The sequence below is a fragment of the Stigmatopora argus genome, chromosome 20 (genome assembly GCF_051989625.1).
Source record: "Stigmatopora argus isolate UIUO_Sarg chromosome 20, RoL_Sarg_1.0, whole genome shotgun sequence".
Taxonomy (NCBI): domain Eukaryota; kingdom Metazoa; phylum Chordata; class Actinopteri; order Syngnathiformes; family Syngnathidae; genus Stigmatopora; species Stigmatopora argus.
In genome coordinates this window covers 12,279,218-12,302,302 of record NC_135406.1, presented here as the reverse complement: position 1 = coordinate 12,302,302, position 23,085 = coordinate 12,279,218, and the positions used below count along the sequence as shown (strand labels likewise).

The window sequence follows — 23,085 nt, the reverse complement described above, 5'->3', positions numbered from 1 at the left end:
TATATATATATATATATATATATATATATATAAATATAAATAAAATAGTCCGGCCCACATGACATCGAGTTGGCGTTAATGGGCTTTTTGTAGTTTCCTGCAGTGATTTTTAACGCCCACCAGGTGTCAGTATTCTGCGAAGCAGTGTGTCACTGTATGGAAACGACAAGTGATGCTCATAAACCCATCACTCGTAGTGAGTCAATACAATCATTACGGTATACATAACGAGTTTTTAATTCAAAACACAAAGAGCAAACTGAAAACATGAGCCAAAAATAAAAAATTACACCCCCCAAAATTAAAATGAACAAAAAGCCACAGGAAGCAGTAAGCCATGGGTTAACGAGACATGGAAAACAGGTGGGTGACACGGGGGAGGCGACCACAGGCGAAAGCAATATACAATCACAACGATAAGTTTCTAGCCATCAATATTTTTTTCATACTAATGATTATACATAAGAATATTGAGTATTATCTGTTTGTTCAACATTAAAATGAAATTTAAAAAAAAAAACAATTCAAATTTGACTTCATATACCGACTGCCAGGTCTATTTACATACAGATCAAATCAGTTTGGATAAATATAAAATGGAAAACTACTCCAAAATGAACCCAAAGTAAGTTCTTATAGTTACAAAAGGAAAAGAATGTAGTTTCCAAAGCTAATAGAAAACTCTGAAGATTAAATGAAATAAAACACAAATTCACAGCAGACTAATTATATCAACATGATTAAAAAATGACACGAGGGATTCTCATCATTTTTGCCAATTAATAGATAACATACACACACACATTTGTGTCTTTTAAGTCTTATGAATAAATCCTCTGCAACAAACTTAGTATTATGTATTATTAAGTATTTTTAACCAACGTGTTGAACTAAAAATTTAGCAAAGAAAGGGCTTTTCGCCACTGCGGGTTGTTAAGTCTTCTTTTCAGGTTCCCTTCTGTGAAAATGTTGGAACATTAACTGCACCTGGAAAAGGTTTTGAATTGTGTAGCTTTTTAATTGGGCTGTTGAAGCGAATCTGTGGCCACAGACTGAGCAGGAAAACATTGTTCTCCTGTGTGGGTTAATAAGTGTTCTTTTAAGCTTCTCCTTTGGGAAAATGTTCGACCACAAACTGAGCAGGACATTGTTTTTTCACCAGTGTGGGTTCTTATGTGGGTTTTTTTTCGTTCCCTCATCTGTAAATGTTTTACCACAAACTGAACACGAAAATGTTTTTTCCCCAGCGTGGATACTTGTTTTTGGAAATCTTGCATTTGAGAAAAGGCTTTACCGCAAACTGCACACGAGAATGGCTTTTAAACTGTGTGTGTTCTTGCATGACTATTTAAGCTTCCCTTCCGTGTGAATCTTTGACCACAAACTGAACACGCAAATGGTTTTTCACCAGTGTGTGTTCTTGTGTGTATTTTTAAGTGATTCTGTAGAGAAAAGGCTTTACCGCAAACTGAACACGAAAATGGTTTTTCACCAGTGTGGGTTCTTGTGTGCCTTTTTAAGTTTTGCTTGTGTGTAAATCTTTGACCACAAACTGAACACAAAAATGGTTTTTCACCAGTGTGGGTTCTTGTGTGTATTTTTAAGTGTTCCTTCTCTCTAAATCTTTGCCCGCAAACTGAACACGAAAATGGTTTTTCACCAGTGTGTGTTCTTGCATGACTAATTAAGCTTCCCTTCCGTGTGAATCTTTGACCACAATCTGAACACGAAAATGGTTTTTCACCAGTGTGGCTCCTCATATGTGTTTTCAAAGTAGACTTTTTCCCAAAGGTTTTTCCACACTGAGAGCATTTCCAGAGTTTGCCGTCCTCAAGACCTTCATTGTCATAAAGCAAGTCTTCGCTTTCTGATAACGGAGCAATTAAATTGTCTGCTTGCCCTTCTGCCGAGGTGCCGTTCGGAGTCTCCGCCCCTCTGCCGGCCACGCCCAGATCATCTTCACTCTTGAAAGGCTCACCAGTTGACACGGTGACATCTTCTTCCTCCTTTTTGATTTGCTGTTGAGGGAACTCTGGCTCCTCCTCTTTAATTTGGGGTAACTTTAAGGTGTGTGCAGGCTCCGCCCCTCTGCTGGTCCATCCCAGATCCTCTTCCCTCTTCAGGTTTTCACCAAGTGACCAGGTGACATCATCTTCCTCCTTCTTGATTGGAAGTCGCTCGTCTCTCATTTGTTGTTGAGGGAACTCTGGCTCCTCCTCTTTAATTTGGGGTAATGTTAAGGTGTGTGCAGGCTCCGCCCCTCTGCTGGTCACGCCCAGATCCTCTTCCCTTTTCAGGAATTCACCAAATGACCAGGTGACATCATCTTCCTCCTTCTTGATTGGAAGTCGCTCGTATCTCATTTGTTGTTGAGGGAACTCTGGCTCCTCCTCTTTAATTTGGGGGAGCTCAAGTTCCTTTTTAAGGCCAACAGACTCTTTCCCATCAGGACCAAGATATTCTCTGAAACCTGCAAAGACACGAAAAATAAATGATATGTTTCATAATCTGTCTATCCAAAGAGAAGTCCTTTAGGTTAGACTGGGAATGTAAAGTCTTATACTTATATCGGCGGTGGTTAGGCTCGTAACATGACATTAACTTGAAATTTAACTGAAATCAACTCAAATGACTATACACACCCACACATATTTGACCACCATCTCAATAAGCTCGTATCTCCAATTTGTCTCATTTCTCAAGGGAAAAAATGGCTCTGAATTTAGCTCGTATCTCAAATTTCCCGTAAAATGGGACACCCGTATGTCAACGTTTTCCGGTAATATGCTGGCTGCCACAGCAAATGTTTAATTAACAAGGAATAATTATAGCACTCGCGGGTGACCCGCATTGTAATCAACAGTTTGAGGAAAACAGAGTTCACCTTCAAAATTAAAGTACAATTAAGAGCACACCAACACATTTCAATGTATAAAAATGTGTGGTTTTATTAAACCCAAAGGATTCTTTAATCTCATCTCATTTTCTGAACCGTTTTATCCTCATCAGAGTCGTTGCTGGAGCCTATCCCAGCTGACTTTGGGCCAGAGGCGGGGGGGGATGGGGGGGTTGACCATGAACTGTTGGCCAGCCAATCGCAGGGCACAACAAGACAGACAACCATTCACACTCACACTCATACCTAGGAGCAATTTAGTGTCGAATCAGCCTACCATGTCTTTACAATGTGGGAGGAAGCCGGAGTACCTGGAGAAAACCCACACGCGTCAAAATAAAAAGGTAATTTTTTTTGAAAAAAAAAGCCTTTCTATAAATGGTCATTTTTTAAAGAAACTGATACTTTACTATACAGACGCTCCCCTACTTACGAACATTCAACTTACGAACAACGGTACATACGAACATGTCTGCAAATTGCGTTTAAGTCCAAAAATGTTCGCAAGTCCAATTTTGTATTTCGCGCCTTTTTCGGAGTAGTACTTCTTTCCACCGCTAATACCGACACCTGGCGCTGTGAGAGCTCAGCTCACCCAGCATCTACCTTCTTCTTCGTTGCAATGCGGAAGTGCGTGAATGTATCTCCAGTGTGCAAAGAACCTTTTTCATTTGTATCATTAAATATCTCATGCATCCAATATTGAATATGGTTGGTAAAAAGCTAAAGGCTTCTATTGAGGGAGTTGCAAGGAAGAGGCAAGCCATTTCATTTGAAACGAGTGGCAATAATAACGAAGCTTGATGCGCGTGAGAGTGGTGAGCGTTGCACATTCAACACCATTTATAAACAGAAAGATCGAGCAGCAGGACCCAAAGATTGAACGTTTCACAAAGTTTGCAAATCAATTGAATGATGCCATACAGTGCTACCGCATCATTTATGATGAAAAAAAGAAGAAAACTGTGCAATCGTCATTAGGTCGCTTCTTTTGGCCAGTTTCTAATACATAAATCTCTCTCTCTCTCTACAGTACTGTACATATTCTCTCCATTTTATTAAATGTTTTTTTTCAGTACAAAGCAACGCGTGTTACTTATACAAGCCTTAAACATACAAATGCACTTATATCAACCTTCAATATACTTATATCAGCCTTAAACAAATTATAATACAAAATATAGCACTGAATCAACTTACAAACAAATTCAACTTATTAACAATCGCTCGGAACCAATTGCGTTCGTAAGTAGGGGAGCGTCTGTACATCAGGGGTCTCAAACTCGCGGCTCGCGGGCCAACTGCGGCCCCCCGGACGATAATTTGCGGCCCCCGTCTTAATATGAAAGATTAATGTTCGTGCGGCCCGCAAGATTGAAATGAATGACATTTGTTGTGTTCGGAGCTGAATGAACCAATCACGGTGAGGTATACGGCTCTGGAGGGCGGGACATCGGCCGGGCTGTCCAGTGCGTCGCTCACTCACTCATTCATTCCTCCAATCAGCTGGGCGGAGGAGAAGCCGTGAAGCCGATCACTCTGCTCTGCGCGCACAGTCCTCCGCAGCTCTCAGCATAGAACTGAATGAGGCGCTATGATCCGTGATCCATCCTGTGTCTGTAGCCATCTCCACAAGTGAAACTGAAACTTAACAGTAAGTGCGTTAACATGACACTTGAGAAATTCTGAGAACTGCCTTAATCCAATATGATCGGCGAGCTGAAGTGCGCATGCGCCACAGACCCGTGCAACTAAAAGTTAAAGTTCCACCCGAGACTCATTCCAAGTGGAAACACATATTACAGAGCCCCAGAGATGTCTCTTTCAAAGCCTGCCGTGAAGAGAAAGGTCGGTGATGAGCACAGACAGTTTCAAGAAAAGTGGGGAGTGCAATATATCTTTGTTGAGCACAGGGGCACCCCGACGTGTCTCATTTGCACTGAAAAAGTTGCGGTGCACAAAGAATACAATTTGAAACGTCATTATACTATGAGACATGCTGAGGAGTACGAAAAATACCAGGGAGATGAGAGAGCCAACCAGGTTGCCGGTCTTAAAACACGTCTTCTGAGGCAACAGGATTTCTTCAAGAAGGCTACCAAAGACAGTAATGCAGCATTCAAAGCTAGCTACGCCATTTGTGAGTTCATTGCTAAAGCAGGAAAGCCATTCACAGAAGGTGAATTTATCAAAAAGTGCATATTATTATTATTATGTGAGAAAGCACAATGTTTCAGTGTATATTCAGTGGCTCTTGATGAGACCACAGACATCACAGACACTGCCCAGCTCGCAATATACAGACGCTCCCCTACTTACGAACGCAATTGGTTCCGAGCGATTGTTTAATATGGGGATGTGCTCTACTTCACTGAGGTACGTTGGCTCAGCAGGGGAAACGTGTTGAAGAGATCTTTTGAGTTGAGAGCAGAAGTAAAAGACTTCATGGAGATAGACGGGGTTGCTGTTCCTGTGCTAAGTGATCCCAAATGGCTCATGGACTTGGCTTTTCTTGTTGATATCACACATGAGCTTAATGTACTGAACAAGAAGCTACAAGGCCAGGGGCAACTTGTCAGTGCTGCCTATGACAACGTGAGAGCATTCTGCACTAAACAGCTCTCTCAGACAAACCTTTGCCATTTCCCAGCATGCAAGGCTCTCGTGGATGCAGGCACACCATTCAGTGGTGATAAGTATGTTGAGGCCATTTCGAAGCTACAGGAGGAATTTGATCACAGATTTGCAGACTTCAAGACACACAAAGCCACATTTCAAATTTTTGTGGACCCCTTCTCCTTTGATGTGCAAGATGCCCCTCCTGAGCTTCAAATGGAGCTCATTGACCTGCAGTGCAACTCTGCACTCAAAGCCAAGTTCAGGGAGGTGAGTGGAGAAGCAGACAAGCTTGGGCAATTTTTGAGAGAGTTGACCCCCAGCTTCCCTGAACTTTCCCGAATGTTCAAGCGGACCATGTGCCTTTTTGGGAGCACATACTTGTGTCTTCTCCACCTTGAACTTCAATAACTCCAAGTACAGGTCCAGACTTACTGATGAGCATCTTCAAGCTCTACTGAGGGTCTCCACTGCTTCCTCCCTCAAGCCAAATGTGACTCAGCTATGTGAGAAGAAGCGCTGCCAGGTCTCTAGCAGCAAGAAGTAGGCAAGAGAAGCCGTGTTCAGAATATTTCATGTTCAATGTTCCATTCAAGTTCAGAAAGTTAAAGGTTAAAGAGCTGTTAACAGACAATTGAAACGGAATAAAAATAATTCATTTTCTCTACTTAGCCAGTCAGTGTATATCTACTGTATGTATCTCATTATTATTATTTTATTTTTGTATTACTGATTGATTTATTTTTTATCAATCTTTAAGTTAATTTATTTAATTCATTATTTTTTGTTAAAAAATAAAGATATTTGATAACGTTGGAATGTTTTATCAGCGCTTTTCTTGTGGAAATCCTGATGCGGCCCAGTCTCACCCAGACTCTGCCTCTAGCGGCCCCCAGGTAAATTGAGTTTGAGACCCCTGCTATACATGGTCTTTTTTATTATTAAAAAAAGCCTTACTATGCAAGTCTTTGGAGTGTGGGAGGAAAACCGGAGTACCTGGAGGAAACCCACACAGGCCTGGGAAGAACATGCAAACTCCACACAGGTGGACTTGACCTGGATTTGAACCTAGGACCCGAGAGCTGTGAGGCCGATGCGCTAACCACTCGCTCCTCTGGGCCGGTTTTCACATTTTTATGAATTTATAATTTAAAAAAAATCTCGTGCTGAGTCCTAGTAGCAAGCGGAAGACATGGGAGTTGCTTCCGCTTGAAAAATTATTTAAAAAATAAACATTTTCCCCAGAAAAATCTGCGATGTAGTGAAATGCTGAGGGATTACTGTACTTGAATATGCAATTGCAGCGCACAAAAAAGCACTTCTACAATTACCATTAAGCCTTAATGATGAAGGGAATATATAGATATAAAAATGGACCCACCTTCTATTCTGTGAAGGACAACTTTTGCATGGATTATTTTGCAAAATGTCGAGTTTTCCTCGTGGAACTTTGCTGCTCTTTTCCCACACGTAAATTCTGATGGAGACGCCATTGATAGCTGCTAGCTAGGCTAAGTTAAAGAGGGCGCAAAGCTTCAAAGTTCTTCGACGACTTGAAGAGTTGATCCTTTGATATAACAGGCTGAGCTAAAGTAGGCCGCAAAGCTTCAACGAGGTCTTGAAAATGATTTTGGCTGATATTTAAGGTCATAAAGTAGCTGAAGCTAGACACGACGGGGACCCATAGGTTAAGCTAGTTGGCGAAAACTGCGCATGCGCGGTGGCAGCGTCACTTCCTTCGATTTATAAATGTAAGAGAGTCGGAAATAGGAAATAATTAATCTTCAAATGTTCTGACGTGTGGTTTGAGCAATAAATGTTTGCGCATGTTTTAATTAAATTGAAAATTAAATTAAACATAAATAACTTGAAGATTGCGTCTCAAAAGGAGGCGTCGCAAAACGCGCATGCGCAGAGAAAAATCGTCCTTGATAATGGAGCTGTTGCTGTTTCGCCGATTGGCATCATGGGAGAAGTAGTTCTTCAATGAAACGGTTTGAACTTCCAGGAATCAGTCTCTTATTTAGGTAACGCTCTCTCGTGGTCAGGAGAAAATTTGTTTAATTTTAATTTCAGTATTCGTGGACATTGTACACAATAATTAAGACACTGTCAATCACAAGTTATCGAAGAAGCGCAGAAATTATATCAGAAAATTTGCAATTTCTCAAAGGTGTCTTAAACCCAAAAGGAAAAGTTTGTTTTTTCTTTTATTAACATTATTCCCTCAATCTGGACCAACCACTAGATGTAAATTATATTTCTTGATTTTCCCACTTTTGACGAATATTTGCAATTTTTTCATCCTTATATTTTTCTTTGTGTTTTAGTTCAATGAGTATTTAGTAAAATGTAAAAATAACTATATAAAAATATTTTCTGTTTTCCACTTTAATTTTGAACATAAAAACATATTTCGTTTCCTTTTGAAATTAAATTATTAAAAGACATCTTCCCTCTGTAAGAAAAAAAGCTAAAATAAACATAGTTTTAGATCTATAAAAAATGTAAAATGCAAGGCTTGTCATTCAGTTCTTTGTTCATTTGGAATTAATAGGTAATGAAGCTATAATTTAAATTGTGCCATACTGTTTGGACCGAGTGCACTTTCCCCCAGTCTTCCTGTCGGGGCCAGTCAATTGTCTTCATAACTATGGACTGAACAGGACAACAAGTTCCAGGCCAGACGGATGATCTACAAGGACTCTTAAACTGCTTTGTCTCGGAATCTTGCAGATGGCGATAAATCGAAACAAACTTCCGAGAATACTCGCATTATTGTTCAAATATACTGTTGCTCTGTTTACCTTATAAAGAAATTATTATGCTTATTGGTGCAAATTCTAATGCCGTTGTTTTGATTTACGATCCGCTCGGGTCACTTTTTATGCTTATTGTGCAAATTCTTACGCAGGTGTTCCGATAAAAACAGATTGTTGTGACAGTTGTTTTTATAACCTTTATGATGTTATTCGGTTAAGCTTATACAATTGTTCAAAACAGTTGAGACAGTTGTTTTTGCTTATGCTATGTTTAAATCAGATTACCTTTGAATGTTTTGGTAATGTGCCGCTAAATGGACCGAAGAGTATGCCGCTCGTCAGAATCCTTTTGCGAACGCAGACGCGTTGGGAGTGATTTCTCCTTGCAAGTTGTAAGCAGTTATGTTGAAAGATGTCTTCCAATTTTAATTAAATATTACTAATAATGATTTAAGGGTATTAATCATTATTCCAACTATATATATATAAATATATATATATATATATATATATATATATATATATATATATATATAGAGAGAGAGAGAGAGAGAGAGAGAGGGAGGGAGGGAGGTAGGGAGGGAGGGAGGGAGGGAGGGAGGGAGGGAGGGAGGGAGAGGCAAAGAGGGTGAGGGAGGGAGAGATGGAGAGAGGGAGAGCAAGAGAGCGAGATTAAATCGGATTTAAAGAACTGGATATAAAGCCTTAAATATTTTTCATAGATCTAAAATAATGTTTATTTGAGCTTTTATTCTTTATAAGGGTGTTGGAGTAATCATTATTATAAATGTGTTTGCAATGGTTATTTAGGAATATAAAGCCTTCTAATATACATGCTCACTATATTAATCAATATAATGCTTATTAGGAATAGTAATGCTCATCCTAAATGTGTAACTATATTAAACAATATATATATATATATATATATATATATATATATATATATATATATATATATATATATATATATATATATATATATGTATATATTGTTGATCGCTTTTATGTTAGAGTTAGAATTAATATGTGTTTTCAACGAAGACAAACGCTTACTCCAAGGCCCACAGCTCGAGGACACATTGTTTTCGGACACTCTTCAGCAGAACCCAACGAGAATGTTTTGACGGGACTCCAGCAGCAGATTTGAAAATACTGCTTTGTTTACATTAAACTGCTTTGCTCTGTTTACCTTATAAAGAAATTATTATGCTTGCTGGTGCAAATTCTAATGCCGTTGTTTTGCTTATTGTGCAAATTCTTACGCAGGTGTTCCGATAAAAACAGATTGTTGCGACAGTTGTTTTTATAACCTTCATGATGTTATTCGGTTAAGCTTATACAATTGTTCAAAACAGTTGAGACAGTTGTTTTTGCTTATGCAATTGTTTAAATCAGATTACCTTTGAATGTTTTGGTTATGTGCCACTAAATGGACCGAAGAGTATGCCGCTCGTGAGAATGCTTTGTGGACTGAGACGACGTCACAAGGTATCTCCTTCGAAGTTGTAAGCAGCTATGTTGAAAGATGTTTTCCTATTTTAATTAAATATTACTAATAATGATTTAAAAGGTTTGAATCATTATTCCAACAAAGGGAAGAATCATTTGTTGAAAATATCTCTATATAGTTATTTTTACATTTTACAAAATACTTATTGAACTAAAACACAAAAAGAACAAAATTGGAGGGAAAATTGCAAATATTCGTTAAAAATGGGAAAATCAAGACATAATTTACATCTAGTGGTTGGTCCAGATTAAGGGAATAATGTAAATAAAAGAAAAAACAAACTTTTCCTTTTGGATTTAAGACACCTTTGAGAAATTGCTAATTTTCTGATATAATTTCTTAAAATGTGCTTCTCCGATAACTTTTGATTGACAGTGTCTTAAATATTGTGTACAGTGTCCACGAATACTGAACTTAGAATGAAACAATTTTTCTCCTGACCACGAGAGAGCAGTACGTAAATAAGAGACTGATTCCTGCGAGTTCAAACCGTTTCAATGAAGAACTACTTCTCCCGTGATGCCAATCGGCAAAACAGAACAGCACCATTATCAAGGGCGATTTTTTTCTGCGAATGCGCGTTTTGCGACGCCTCCTTTTGAGACGCGATCTTCAAGTGATTTATGTTTAATTTAATTTTCAATTAAATTCAAACCTGCGCAAACATTTTTTTGCTCAAACCACATGTCAGAAAATTTGAAGAATAATTATTTCCTATGTCCAACTCTCTTACATTTATAAACTTAATGCATCGAAGGAAGTGACGCTGCCACCACGCATGCGCAGTTTTCGCCACCAAACTTAACCTATGGGTCCCCGTCGTGTCTAGCTTCAGCTACTTTATGACCTTAAATATCAGCCAAAATCCTTTTCAAGACCTCGTTGAAGCTTTGTTCGCTACTTTAGCTCAGCCTGTTAGCATATATCAAAGGAACAACTCTTCAAGTCGTCGAAGAACTTTGAAGCTTTGCGCCCCCTTTAACTTAGCCGAGCTAGCAGCTATCAATGGCGTCTCCATCAGAATTTACGTGTGGGAAAAGACCAGCAAAGTTCCACGAGGAAAACTCGACATTTTGCAAAATAATGCATGCAAAAGTTGTCCTTCACAGACTAGAAGGTGGGTCCATTTTTATATCTATATATTCCCTTCATCATTAAGGCTTAATGGTAATTGTAGAAGTGCTACATCTGTGTGCTGCAATTGGAAATTCAAGTACAGTAATCCCTCAGCATTTCACTACATCGCGGATATTTTCTGGGGAAAATGTTATTTGTTTTTTAAATTATTTTTCAAACGGAAGCAACTCCCATGTCTTCCGCTTGCTACTAGGACTCAGCACTGAAGATTTTTATTTTATTCTAAGTTCATAAAAATGTGAAAAGTGGCCCAGAATTTACTTTTTTATTTTGACGCATGTGGGTTTTCCCCGGGTACTCCGGCTTCCTCCCACATTCTAAAGACATGGTAGGCTGATTGGACACTCTAAATTGCTCCTAGGTATGAGTGTGAATGGTTGTGTCTTGTTGTGCCCTGCGAATGAATCAGGGTGCCCCGCCTCTGGCCTAAAGTCAGCTGGGATAGGCTCCAGCACCCCCCACGACTCTGATGAGGATAAAGCGGTTCAGAAAATGAGATGAGATTAAAGAATCCTTTGGGTTTAATAAAACAAAACATTTTTAAACATTGAAATGTGTAGGTGTGCTCTTAATTGTACTTTAATTTTGAAGGTGAACTCTTTTTTTCCTCAAACTGTTGATTACAATGCGGGTCACCCGCGAGTGCTATACTTATTCCTTGTTAATTAAACATTTGCTGTGGCAGCCAGCATATTTCTGGAATACCTTGACATACGAGTGTCCCAATTTACGGAAAATTTAAGAAACGAGCTACATTCCGAGCAATTTTTTTCCTTGACATATGAGACAAATTGGAGATACGAGCTTATTGAGATGGTTCCGGGTGGTCAAATATGTGTGGGTGTGTATAGTCATTTGAGTTGATTTCAGTTAAATTTCAAGTTAATGTCATGTTACAAACCTAACCACCGCCGATATAAGACTTTACATTCCCAGTCTAACCTAAAGGACTTCTCGTCAGATAGACAGATTATGAAACATATCATTTATTTTCGTGTCTTTGCAGGTTTCAGAGAATATCTTGGTCCTGATGGGAAAGAGTCTGTTGGCCTTAAAAAGGAACTTGAGCTCCCCCAAATTAAAGAGGAGGGGCCAGAGTTCCCTCAACAACAAATGAGATACGAGCGACTTCCAATCAAGAAGGAGGAAGATGATGAAGAGGGAAGAGGATCTGGGCGTGACCAGCAGAGGGGCGGAGCCTGCACACACCTTAACATTACCCCAAATTAAAGAGGAGGAGCCAGAGTTCCCTCAACAGCAAATCAAAAAGGAGGAAGATGATGTCACTGTGTCAACTGGTGAGCCTTTCAAGAGTGAAGATGATCTGGGCGTGGCCGGCAGAGGGGCGGAGACTCCGAACGGCAGCTCAGCAGAAGGGCAAGCAGACAATTTAATTGCTCCGTTATCAGATACCGAAGACTTGCTTTATGACAATGAAGGTCTTAAGGGCGGCAAACTCTGGAAATGCTCTCAGTGTGGAAAAACCTTTGGGAAAAAGTCTACTTTGAAAACACACACAAGAACCCACACTGGTGAAAAACCATTCTCGTGTTCAGTTTGTGGTCAAAGATTCACACAGAAGGGACACGTAAATAGTCATGCAAGAACCCACACTGGTGAAAAACCATTTTCGTGTTCAGTTTGCGGTAAAGCCTTTTCTCAACAGCATTACTTAAAATCGCACACAACCACCCACACTGGTGAAAAACCATTTTCGTGTTCAGTTTGTGGTAAAATGTTTACACACAAGCAAAACATAAAAAGGCACACAAGAACCCACACTGGTGAAAAAACATTTTCGTGTTCAGTTTGCGGTAAAGCCTTTTCTCAACAGCATTACTTAAAATCGCACAGAAGCACCCACACTGGTGAAAAACCATTTTCGTGTTCAGTTTGTGGTCAAAGATTTACAGAGAAGGGATCCTTAAAAAAGCACACAAAAACCCACACTGGTGAAAAACCATTTTCGTGTTCAGTTTGTGGTCAAAGATTCACACAGAAGGGACACTTAAATAGTCATGCAAGAACACACACAGGTGACAAACCATTTTCGTGTTCAGTTTGCTGTAAAGCCTTTTCTCAACAGGCACGCTTAAATAATCATGCAAGAATACACACAGGTGAAAATACATTTTCGTGTTCAGTTTGTGGTAAAAGATTTACAGAGAAGGGATCCTTAAAAAAGCACACAAGAATCCACACTGGTGAAAAACCATTTTCGTGTTCAGTTTGTGGTAAAAGATTTACAGAGAAAGAAAGCTTAAAAATACACACAAGAATCCACACTGGTGAAAAACCATTTTCGTGTTCAGTTTGTGGTCAAAGATTTACAGAGAAGGGATCCTTAAAAAAGCACACAAGAACCCACACTGGTGAAAAACCATTTTTGTGTTCAGTTTGTGGTCAAAGATTCACACGGAAGGGACACTTAAATAGTCATGCAAGAACACACACAGGTGACAAACCATTTTCGTGTTCAGTTTGCTGTAAAGCCTTTTCTCAACAGGCACGCTTAAATAATCATGCAAGAATACACACAGGTGAAAATACATTTTCGTGTTCAGTTTGTGGTAAAGCCTTTTCTCAACAGCATCACTTAAAAATACACACAAGAACACACACTGGTGAAAAACCATTTTCGTGTTCAGTTTGTGGTAAAGCCTTTTCTCAACAGCATCACTTAAAAATACACACAAGAACACACACTGGTGAAAAACCATTTTCGTGTTCAGTTTGCGGTAAAGCCTTTTCTCAACAGCATCACTTAAAAATACACACAAGAACACACACTGGTGAAAATTAATTTTCCTGCTCAGTTTGTGGTCAAAGATTTACAGAGAATGGACACTTAAATATTCATGCAAGAACACACAGGTAAAAAGCCATACTCGTGTACAGTTTGCGGTAAAGCCTTTTCTCAAAAGCAAGATTTCCAAAAACACAAGAATCCACCCTGGTGAAAAAAACATTTTCGTGTTCAGTTTGTGGTAAAACATTTACAGATAAGGGAACGATAAAAACCAACAAAAGAACCCACACTGGTGAAAAAACAATTTCCTGCTCAGTTTGTCGTCGAACATTTTCCCAAAGGAGAAGCTTAAAAGAACACTTATTAACCCACACTGGAGAACAATGTCTTCCTGCTCAATTGAAAAACCTGAAAAGAAGACTTAACAACCCGCAGTGGTGAAAAGCCCTTTCTTTGCTCAATTTGTGGTTCAACACATTGGTTAAAAATACTTAATAATACAAAGTTTGTTGTCAAGGATTTATTCATAAGACTTAAAAGACACAAAGGTGTGTGTGTGAATGTTATCTATTAATTGGCAAAAATGACGAGAACTTGTGTCATTTTTGAATCATGTTGATAAAATTAGTCTGCTGTAAATTTGTGTCTGTTTGAAAAATAGAAAAACAAATCAAATGTTGTTTTATTTCATTTATTCTTCAAAAATTTCTATTAGCTTTTGTAAACTACATTATTTTCCTTTTTTAACTATAAGAACTGACTTTGGGTTCATTTTGGAGTAGTTTTCCATTTTATATTTATCCAAACTGATTTGATTTTTTATGTAAATAGACCTGGCAGTCGGTATATGAAGTCAAATGTGAATTGTTTTTTTTAATTTTATGTTAATGTTGAACAAACAGAAAATACTCAATATTCTTATGTATAATCATTAGTATGAAAAAAATATTGATGGCTTGAAACATATCGTTGTGATTGTACATTGCTTTCACCTGTGGTCGCTTCCCCTGTGTGTCACCCACCTGTTTTCCATGTCTTGTATACCCATGACTTACTGCGTCCTGCGGCTTTTTGTTTATTTTAATTTTTTGGGGTGTAATTTTTTATTTTGGGCTCAGGTTTTCAGTTTGCTTTTTGTGTTTTTAATTAAAACTCTATGTATACCGTAATGATTGTATTGACTCACTACTAGTGATGGGTTTGTGAGCATCACTTGTCGTTTCCATACACTGACCCACTGCTTCGCAGAATACTGACACCTGGTGGACGTTAAAAATCACTGCAAGGAAACAATACAAAAAGCCCAAGGGTGCATTAACGTCAACTCGATTTCATGTGGGCCGGACTATTTTAGATATAATATTCATATATATATATATATATATATTTATTATATATATAATATATATATATATATATATATATATATATGTATTGTATATATTATATATATATATATATTTATTATATATATAAATATATATATATATATATCAGTGGCGGGCGGTGCATTTTCTGGTAGCGCCTTCAACGTATCAATCCAACCTTTAAAAACTATTTTATGGCTATAAAACCTCTACTGCAGCTACAGCTGCAACACATAAAAGAAAAGACAGCGATGAACGTCAATGGCGTACGGGCAAACATTGCCCGAAAATGGGGTAATATCCAGCCGAAAACAGCATTTATTGATTAAATACAAATACTGGAGCTTTTTAGACATCAGAACCGGGCCCGGAGTATCATTTTCCCGGTAAAAAGACAGCGATGAACGTCGATACGTCCATACGTGAAATGACAAAAAATGCACTAAAATACTAAAATTAGGTAAAATCCACTTCCTAGCATCATTTATTGATTGAATACAAATACTGGAGCTTTTCTAGACATTACAACCAGGGCAGGGGGGTGATTTTTCCCGGGAAAAGACAGCGATGGACGTCAATGGTGAAACGCCAAAAATTCAACGGGTAAAATCCACTTCCTAGCAGCATTTTGTGATTAAATACAAACACTGGATCTTAAATACAAACGCTGGAGCTTTTCAGATATCAGAACTTGGCCCACAATTGAAATATTATTTAGGAATATAGCCATATTTTACTCACCAAAAATCATTTTTACACAATATCCATTATCCTTTCTTTCTTCCTTTTTTCCTATCGCCATCAATATGGTTGGTGCTCTATATATCTTTATCTATATTTATATATATATATATATATATATATATATATATATATATATATATATTTATATATTTATATATTTATATATTTATATATATGTTGGAATAATGATTAATACCCTTAAATCATTATTAGTAATATTAAATTAAAATTGGAAAACATCTTTCAACATAACTGGTTACACTTGCAAGGAGGATACCTTGTGACGTCGTCTTAGTCCACAAGGCATTCTAAATTGTAGTAACTGAATCATTGTATTTAATCGCGACAAACATGTTATGTAATCAGTACAATAACACCCTACATCAGGGGTCCCCAAACTTTTTCCTGTGAGGGCCACATTACTTTTCCCTTCTCTGATGTGGGGCCGGTGTCAGTTTGTAACAGAAAAAGTGTGACGATCGTAGGGGAGCTTAAAAAATTTATTGTTTTCCAGAAAGCCACACATAACCAAATAACCCTTTCCAGGTTCTTTACAGAAAAAAAGTCAGGAAACAAATAATAACACTATTAATGAAATAAATAATAACTAAATAACCCTCTCTGAGTTCATCACAGAAAAAACAGGAAATAAATAACACTTTGTGAAATAACTAATAACTAAATAACTCTCTCTGGGTTCTTCATAGAAAAAAAAGCCATGGAACATAAACTTTCTGTTGTGCCATGCACAATCTTCTCCCTTTGCTCTGAAGTTTATGCACGACACCACAACCGTCATTACAGAATCCCACGTCAACATTTTGCAGGACAGTGCTTGCTGGTGAATTCGGCAGTGGACTCGTAGCGGGGCGGTGAGACCCCTTTTTTCCAACTCCCGGTTCATGCGTCCCATTATTAGACCGCAAGTTTCGGCCACCATGCTAGGAGCCCCGTCAGTCGTGATGCTAGCTAGCTTTGACCAGTCCAGGTCCAACTTCTCCATGGTTTGGCACACTGTCAAAAATATCCTCTCCTGTTGTAGTCCCTTTGAGACTTTGGAGGGCTGCCAGATCCTAGCAAATCTCAAAGTTTGCGCTAACTCCACGAATAAAAATGAGCAGTTGCGCTGTGTCTTGCACGTCCGTGCTTTCATCCAGTGCTAATGAAAAAAGTCAAATTCTTTCGTCTTCTGCTGCAACTGGGCATATACATTACTCCCGATTTCTTCAACGCGTCTGGTCATTGTACTCACCGACAGACTTACGGCATTAAATGCATCTTTCTTCTCGGGACAGACTTCCTCCATGACAACATCCATACATTTCTTAAAAAACTCTCCGTCAGTGAAAGGCTTACCGTTGCTTGCTATCAGTTTAGCAACCCGAAAGCTGGCCCAAACGGATGCCTGGTTCAGCTGAGCTTGGCGTAGAAATGTAGTCTGCTGAGATAATAGTCCAACTTTTAGCTTTGCGAGTTTGTCTGCTCGTATTTGGCCTTGCACACTATCGTACTTGTCTTTGTGACAGGATTCATAGTGCCGGCGAAGATTGTATTCTTTGAATACTGCCACCGTCTCTTGACAGATGAGACAAACAGCCTTTTCTTTGCATTGAACAAAATAATAATTGTTTGTCCACTGCAGGTTAAATACCCTGCATTCTGAATCAATTTTTCTCTTAACTCACCTTTTCGCCATTATTCCGTTCTCAAACAAGTTCAGGTTGCACAGTTTTTATATGCTTGAATAGCATCGCAATAGCGATGGCCCCAGGGCTCCGCCCTCACCTGCGATCGTCCAGATGTCTCGCTAACACTCTGCTCGCGCATGCAACGGTGGAAGTGCCCCATGCATCAAAGGGAAACACTCTCCCCGCGCATGTCACCAAAGAAGCAATGCGAAGGCCCGCTTCACTGGGATGATTTGTGGACTCAGCAGGGGTGCAATGAACCAAACACAAGATTAAAACGTCCCAGTCTTCAAGGCCAAATAGGAAAAAAATCCGATAGCGTATCTGGTATTGTTCAGAGGGCCGGTCCAAATGTGCCGGCGGGCCGGTCCAAATGTGCCGGCGGGCCGTAGTTTGGTGACCCCTGCTGTACACAATAATTAAGACTCTGTAAATCACAAGTTATCAAAGAAGCGCATTTTAAAGAAATAATTTTAGAAAATTAGCAAGTTCTCAAAGCTGTTTTGAAACCCAAAAGGAAAAGTTTGTTTTTTTCTTTTATTTATATTATTCCCTTAACCGGGATCAACCTATAGATGTAAATTATATGTCTTGATTTTCTCATTTTTAATGAATTTTTGCAATTTTTCCATCAATTCTTTTCTTTTTGTGTTTTAGTACAATAAGTATTTTGTAAAATGTAAAAATAACTATATAAAAATATTTTCTGTTTACCACTTTAATTTTGAACTTAAAAAAATATTTGGTTTCCATTTGAAATGAAAAAGAAATGATTAAAATACATATTCCCTTACTAAGAAAAAAAGCTCAAATAAACATTGTTTTAGATCTATAAAAAATGTAAAATGCAAGGCGTGTCATTCAGTTATTTAAATCCGATTTAAATATATATATATATATATACAGTGGTACCTCGTCACACGACCGCTCGACATACAAAATTCTCGTCTCACGGCGGAAATTTCGCTCAAATAATTCGCCCGTCATGCGATCAAAATTTCGTGATGCGACCAAGCTTTTTTGCATATCTTTCGTGTATAACAATATCTACGAGCACTGAACGATTAATTCAGACGAGTTTTTCGTCCTACGCATCGACCAGGAAACGCACAACGCGCATGCGCGGGCAAAAAGAGGGCTTTCTGGGTAATGAAGTATACTCGTGCACACAACGCCGATAGGCAATGGCACTCTTTCTCAGAATTAAACTTCATTACCCACAATCAATACGTGGGTAAGCTCAGCTGTTGCATTTCCTGTTATTTTTATTATCTAATACGAGGAGTATTATATTACTTCTCGTTCGCTGCTCCTAAGAACATCAGCGGCACTGGCTCGCAATTCCCTCTTTGTAATATTTCTGGTCGCAACTCTCTCTCTCTCATAGGCGCTGTTCAAAGCGGTTGCAACCAGAGCCATTTCAACGAGGGAGTTGCGAGCCGGTCTTTATGAGCAGCGGAGCGATTGCTAAAATGTACTACAAGACTATTTCTCGTTGGCAAGTGGTCGTGGGTTATCCTATTGTGAGGACATTTGTGTGAATCATTTTCGGAATACAGACGCTCCCCTACTTACGAACATACGACTTACGAACAACGGTACATACAAACATGTCTGCAAATTGCGTTTATGTCGAAAAATGTTCGTAAGTTCGATTTTGTATTTTTTTCCGAGTAGTGCTTCTTTCCGCCGCTAATACACCTGGCGCTGTGAGGGCTCAGCTCACCCGGCATCTACCTTCTTCGTTGCAATGCGGAAGTGCGTGAACGTATCTCCAGTGCGCAAAGAACCTTTTTCATTTGTATCATTAAATATCTCGTGCATCCATTATTGAATATGGTTGGGAAAAAGCGAAAGGCTTCTATTGAGGGAGTTGCAAGGAAGAGGCAAGCCATTTCATTTGAAACGAGTGACAATAATAACGAAGCTTGATGCCCGTGAGAGTGGTGAGCGTTGCACATATACAACTTGAATCGTTCGACCATCAGTACCATTTATAAACAGAAAGATCGAGCAGCAGGACCCAAATATTGAACGTTGCACAAAGTTTGCAAATCAATTGAATGATGCCATACAGTGCTACCGCATCATTTATGATGAAAAAAGAAGAAAACTGCAATCGTCGTTAGATCGCTTCTTTCGGACAGTTTCTAATACATAAATCTCTCTCTCTATATATATATATATACAGTACTGTACATATTCTCTCCATTTTATTAAATGTTTTTTTCAGTACAAACCAATGCATGTTACTTATACAAGCCTTAAACATACAAATGCACTTATATAAACCTTATACCAATATACTTATATAGGCCTTAAACATAAATTGTAATACAAAATATAGCACTGAATCAACTTACAAACAAATTCAACTTATGAACAATCGCTCGGAACCTAACTGGTTCGTAAGTAGGGGAGCGTCTGTATTTTGAAGGGAATACGTAGTACAACAGCAAACAGCCCATCGATAGCGAACGTGAGGGTGGAGGCGTGGCAAATCGCCAACCCGGAAAACGAAGGTAACAAAAGATTACAACAAAATTAGATTTCAGTTTTGTGTAAAGTTACATTAAACGTATGTTTGAGTGTCTGTATATATTAATCCAAGTTAATTTAAATTTGTTTGTTCCGTTTACGAGTGCGTTGTCGTGGGAAAAAAAAGGAACCCCCCCACGCCCCCAAACGTCTCTGTCTCCCGTCGGCGAAATCTGCCCAATTTTAGTTAGATTAAACACATTTTATTACTATTAAACTACTAGTTATGTGTTACTTTGTTAATAGATGGCGAATTAGAAGAAATAAAACATTTTTTCCAATCCAATATCCTGTTTTTGGTGTTTTTTCAGAGAGTTGGAACGAATTAATGTGTTTCCCATTCATTTCAATGGGAAACGTCCGCTGGAGTTACGAGAATCTCATCATACGATCTCAGTCCCGGAACGGATTAAGATCGTATGTCGAGGTACCACTGTATATATATATGTATATGTGTATGTGTGTATGTGTGTATGTGTGTATGTGTGTATGTGTGTAGGTGTGTATGTATGTGTGTGTGTACATGTGTGTATGTGTGTATGTGTGTATGTGTGTGTATGTGTGTGTATGTGTGTGTATGTGTGTGTATGTGTGTGTATGTGTGTGTATGTGTGTGTATGTGTGTGTATGTGTGTGTATGTGTGTGTATGTGTGTGTATGTGTGTGTATGTGTGTGTATGTGTGTGTATGTGTGTGTATGTGTGTGTATGTGTGTATGTGTATGTGTATGTGTGTGTATGTGTGTGTATGTGTATGTGTGTGTATGTGTATGTGTGTGTATGTGTATGTGTGTGTATGTGTATGTGTGTGTATGTGTATGTGTGTGTATGTGTGTGTGTATGTGTGTGTGTATGTGTGTGTGTGTATGTGTGTATGTGTGTATGTGTGTATGTGTGTGTATGTGTGTATGTGTGTATGTGTGTGTATGTGTGTATGTGTGTATGTGTGTATATATGTATATATATGTATATATATATATATATATATATATATATATATATATATATATATATATATATATATATATATATATATATATATGAAGAATGTAGTTTACAAAGCTAATAGAAAATTCTGAAGATTAAATGAAATAAAACAAAATTTGACTTATTTTTCTCTTTTTCAAACAGAGACAAATTCACAGCAGACAAATTATATCAACATGATTCAAAAATGACACGGGGGATTCTCGTCATTTTTGCCAATTAATAGATAACATACACACACACACGTTTGTTTCTTTTAAGTCTGATGAATAAATCCTTGGCAACAAATTTAGTATTATGAATTAATAAGTATTTTTAACCAATGTGTTAAACCACAAATTGAGCAAAGAAAGGGCTTTTCGCCACTGCGGGTTGTTAAGTCTTCTTTTCAGGTTCCTTTCTGAGAAAATGTTGGAAAATTAACTGCACCTGGAAAAGGTTTTTGAATTGTGTAGCTTTTTAATTGGGCTGTAGTAGCGAATCTGTGGCCACAGACTGAGCAGGAAGACATTTTTCTCCAGTGTGGGTTAATAAGTGTTCTTTTAAGCTTCTCCTTTGGGAAAATGTTCGACCACAAACTGAGCAGGAAATTGTTTTTTCACCAGTGTGGGTTCTTATGTGGGCTTTTAACGTTCCCCTTTCTGTAAATGTTTTACCACAAACTGAACACGAAAATGGTTTTTCACCAGTGTGGGTTCTTGTGTGCCTTTTTAAGGTCCCCTTCTCTGTAAATCTTTTACCACAAACTGAACACGAAAATGGTTTTTCACCCGTGTGTGTTCTTGCATGAATAGTTAAGATGTTCTTGTTTGTAAATGTTTTACCACAAACTGAACACGAAAATGGTTTTTCACCAGTGTGGGTTCTTATGTGGGCTTTTAACGTTCCCCTTTCTGTAAATGTTTTACCACAAACTGAACACGAAAATGGTTTTTCACCAGTGTGGGTTCTTAAGTGCCTTTTTAAGGTTCTCTTCTCTGTAAATCGTTTACCACAAACTGAACACAAAAATGGTTTTTCACCAGTGTGGGTTCTTATGTGGGCTTTTAACTTTCCCCTTTCTGTAAATGTTTTACCACAAACTGAACACGAAAATGGTTTTTCACCAGTGTGTGTTCTTGCATGAATAATTAAGGTTCCCTTCTCTGTAAATCTTTTACCACAAACTGAGCATGAAAATGGTTTGTCACCTGTGTGTGTTCTTGCATGACTAATTAAGTGATCCTTCCGTGTGAATGTTTGATCACAAAGTGAACACGAAAATGGTTTTTCACCAGTGTGGGTTCTTGTGTGTATTTTTAAGCTTCCTTTCTCTGTAAATCTTTTACCGCAAACTGAGCATGAAAATGGTTTGTCACCTGTGTGTGTTCTTGCATGACTAATTAGGTGTCCCTTCTGTGTGAATCTTTGACTACAAACTGAGCACGCAAATGATTTTTCACCAGTGTGGGTTCTTGTGTGCCTTTTTAAGGTTTTCTTCTCTGTAAATCGTTTACCACAAACTGAACACGAAAATGGTTTGTCACCTATGTGTGTTCTTGCATGAATATTTAAGTTTCTCTTGTGTGTAAATGTTTTAACACAAACTGTACATGATAAGGGTTTCTCCCAAGTGTGGCTCCTCATGTGAGTTTTCAAAGTAGACTTTTTCCCAAAGGTTTTTCCACACTGAGAGCATTTCCAGAGTTTGCCGTCCTTAAGACCTTCATTGTCATAAAGCAAGTCTTCGCTTTCTGATAACGGAGCAATTAAATTGTCTGCTTGCCCTTCTGCTGAGCTGCCGTTCGGAGTCTCCGCCCCTCTGCCAGCCACGTTTAGTTCCTCTTCACTTTTGAAAGACTCACCAGTTGACACGGTGACATCATCTTCCTCCTTTTTGATTTGCTGTTGAGGGAACTCTGGCTCCTCCTCTTTAATTTGGGGTAACTTTAAGGTGTATGCAGGCTCCGCCCCTCTGCTGGTCACGCCCAGATCCTCTTCCCTCTTCAGGTTTTCACCAAGTGACCAGGTGACATCATCTTCCTCCTTCTTGATTGGAAGTCGCTCGTCTCTCATTTGTTGTTGAGGGAACTCTGGCTCCTCCTCTTTA

The 23,085-nt window shown here is 38.5% G+C and overlaps 2 protein-coding genes across 2 annotated transcripts; one reads left to right on the top strand and one right to left on the bottom strand.

The window, feature by feature from the left end:
* The first annotated feature begins 12,074 nt into the window (after positions 1-12,074).
* On the top strand, positions 12,075-14,842 carry LOC144066168 (uncharacterized). The gene has a single exon (XM_077589513.1). It carries the CDS (start codon positions 12,075-12,077, stop codon positions 13,725-13,727), a length of 1,653 nt encoding a protein of 550 aa, XP_077445639.1. The 3' UTR covers positions 13,728-14,842.
* Positions 14,843-21,334: 6,492 nt separating this feature from the next.
* Positions 21,335-22,858, bottom strand: LOC144066167 (uncharacterized). Its single transcript, XM_077589512.1, has 2 exons — positions 22,841-22,858; positions 21,335-22,556 (listed from the first exon to the last, which is right to left on the bottom strand). Exons 1-2 carry the CDS (start codon positions 22,856-22,858, stop codon positions 21,456-21,458), a joined length of 1,119 nt encoding a protein of 372 aa, XP_077445638.1. The 3' UTR covers positions 21,335-21,455.
* Positions 22,859-23,085: the final 227 nt, after the last annotated feature.

Excerpts from the sequence above, each read along its gene's own strand:
- LOC144066168 (XM_077589513.1), top strand. The coding sequence starts at position 12,075 with ATGATGAAGAGGGAAGAGGATCTGGGCGTGACCAGCAGAGGGGCGGAG.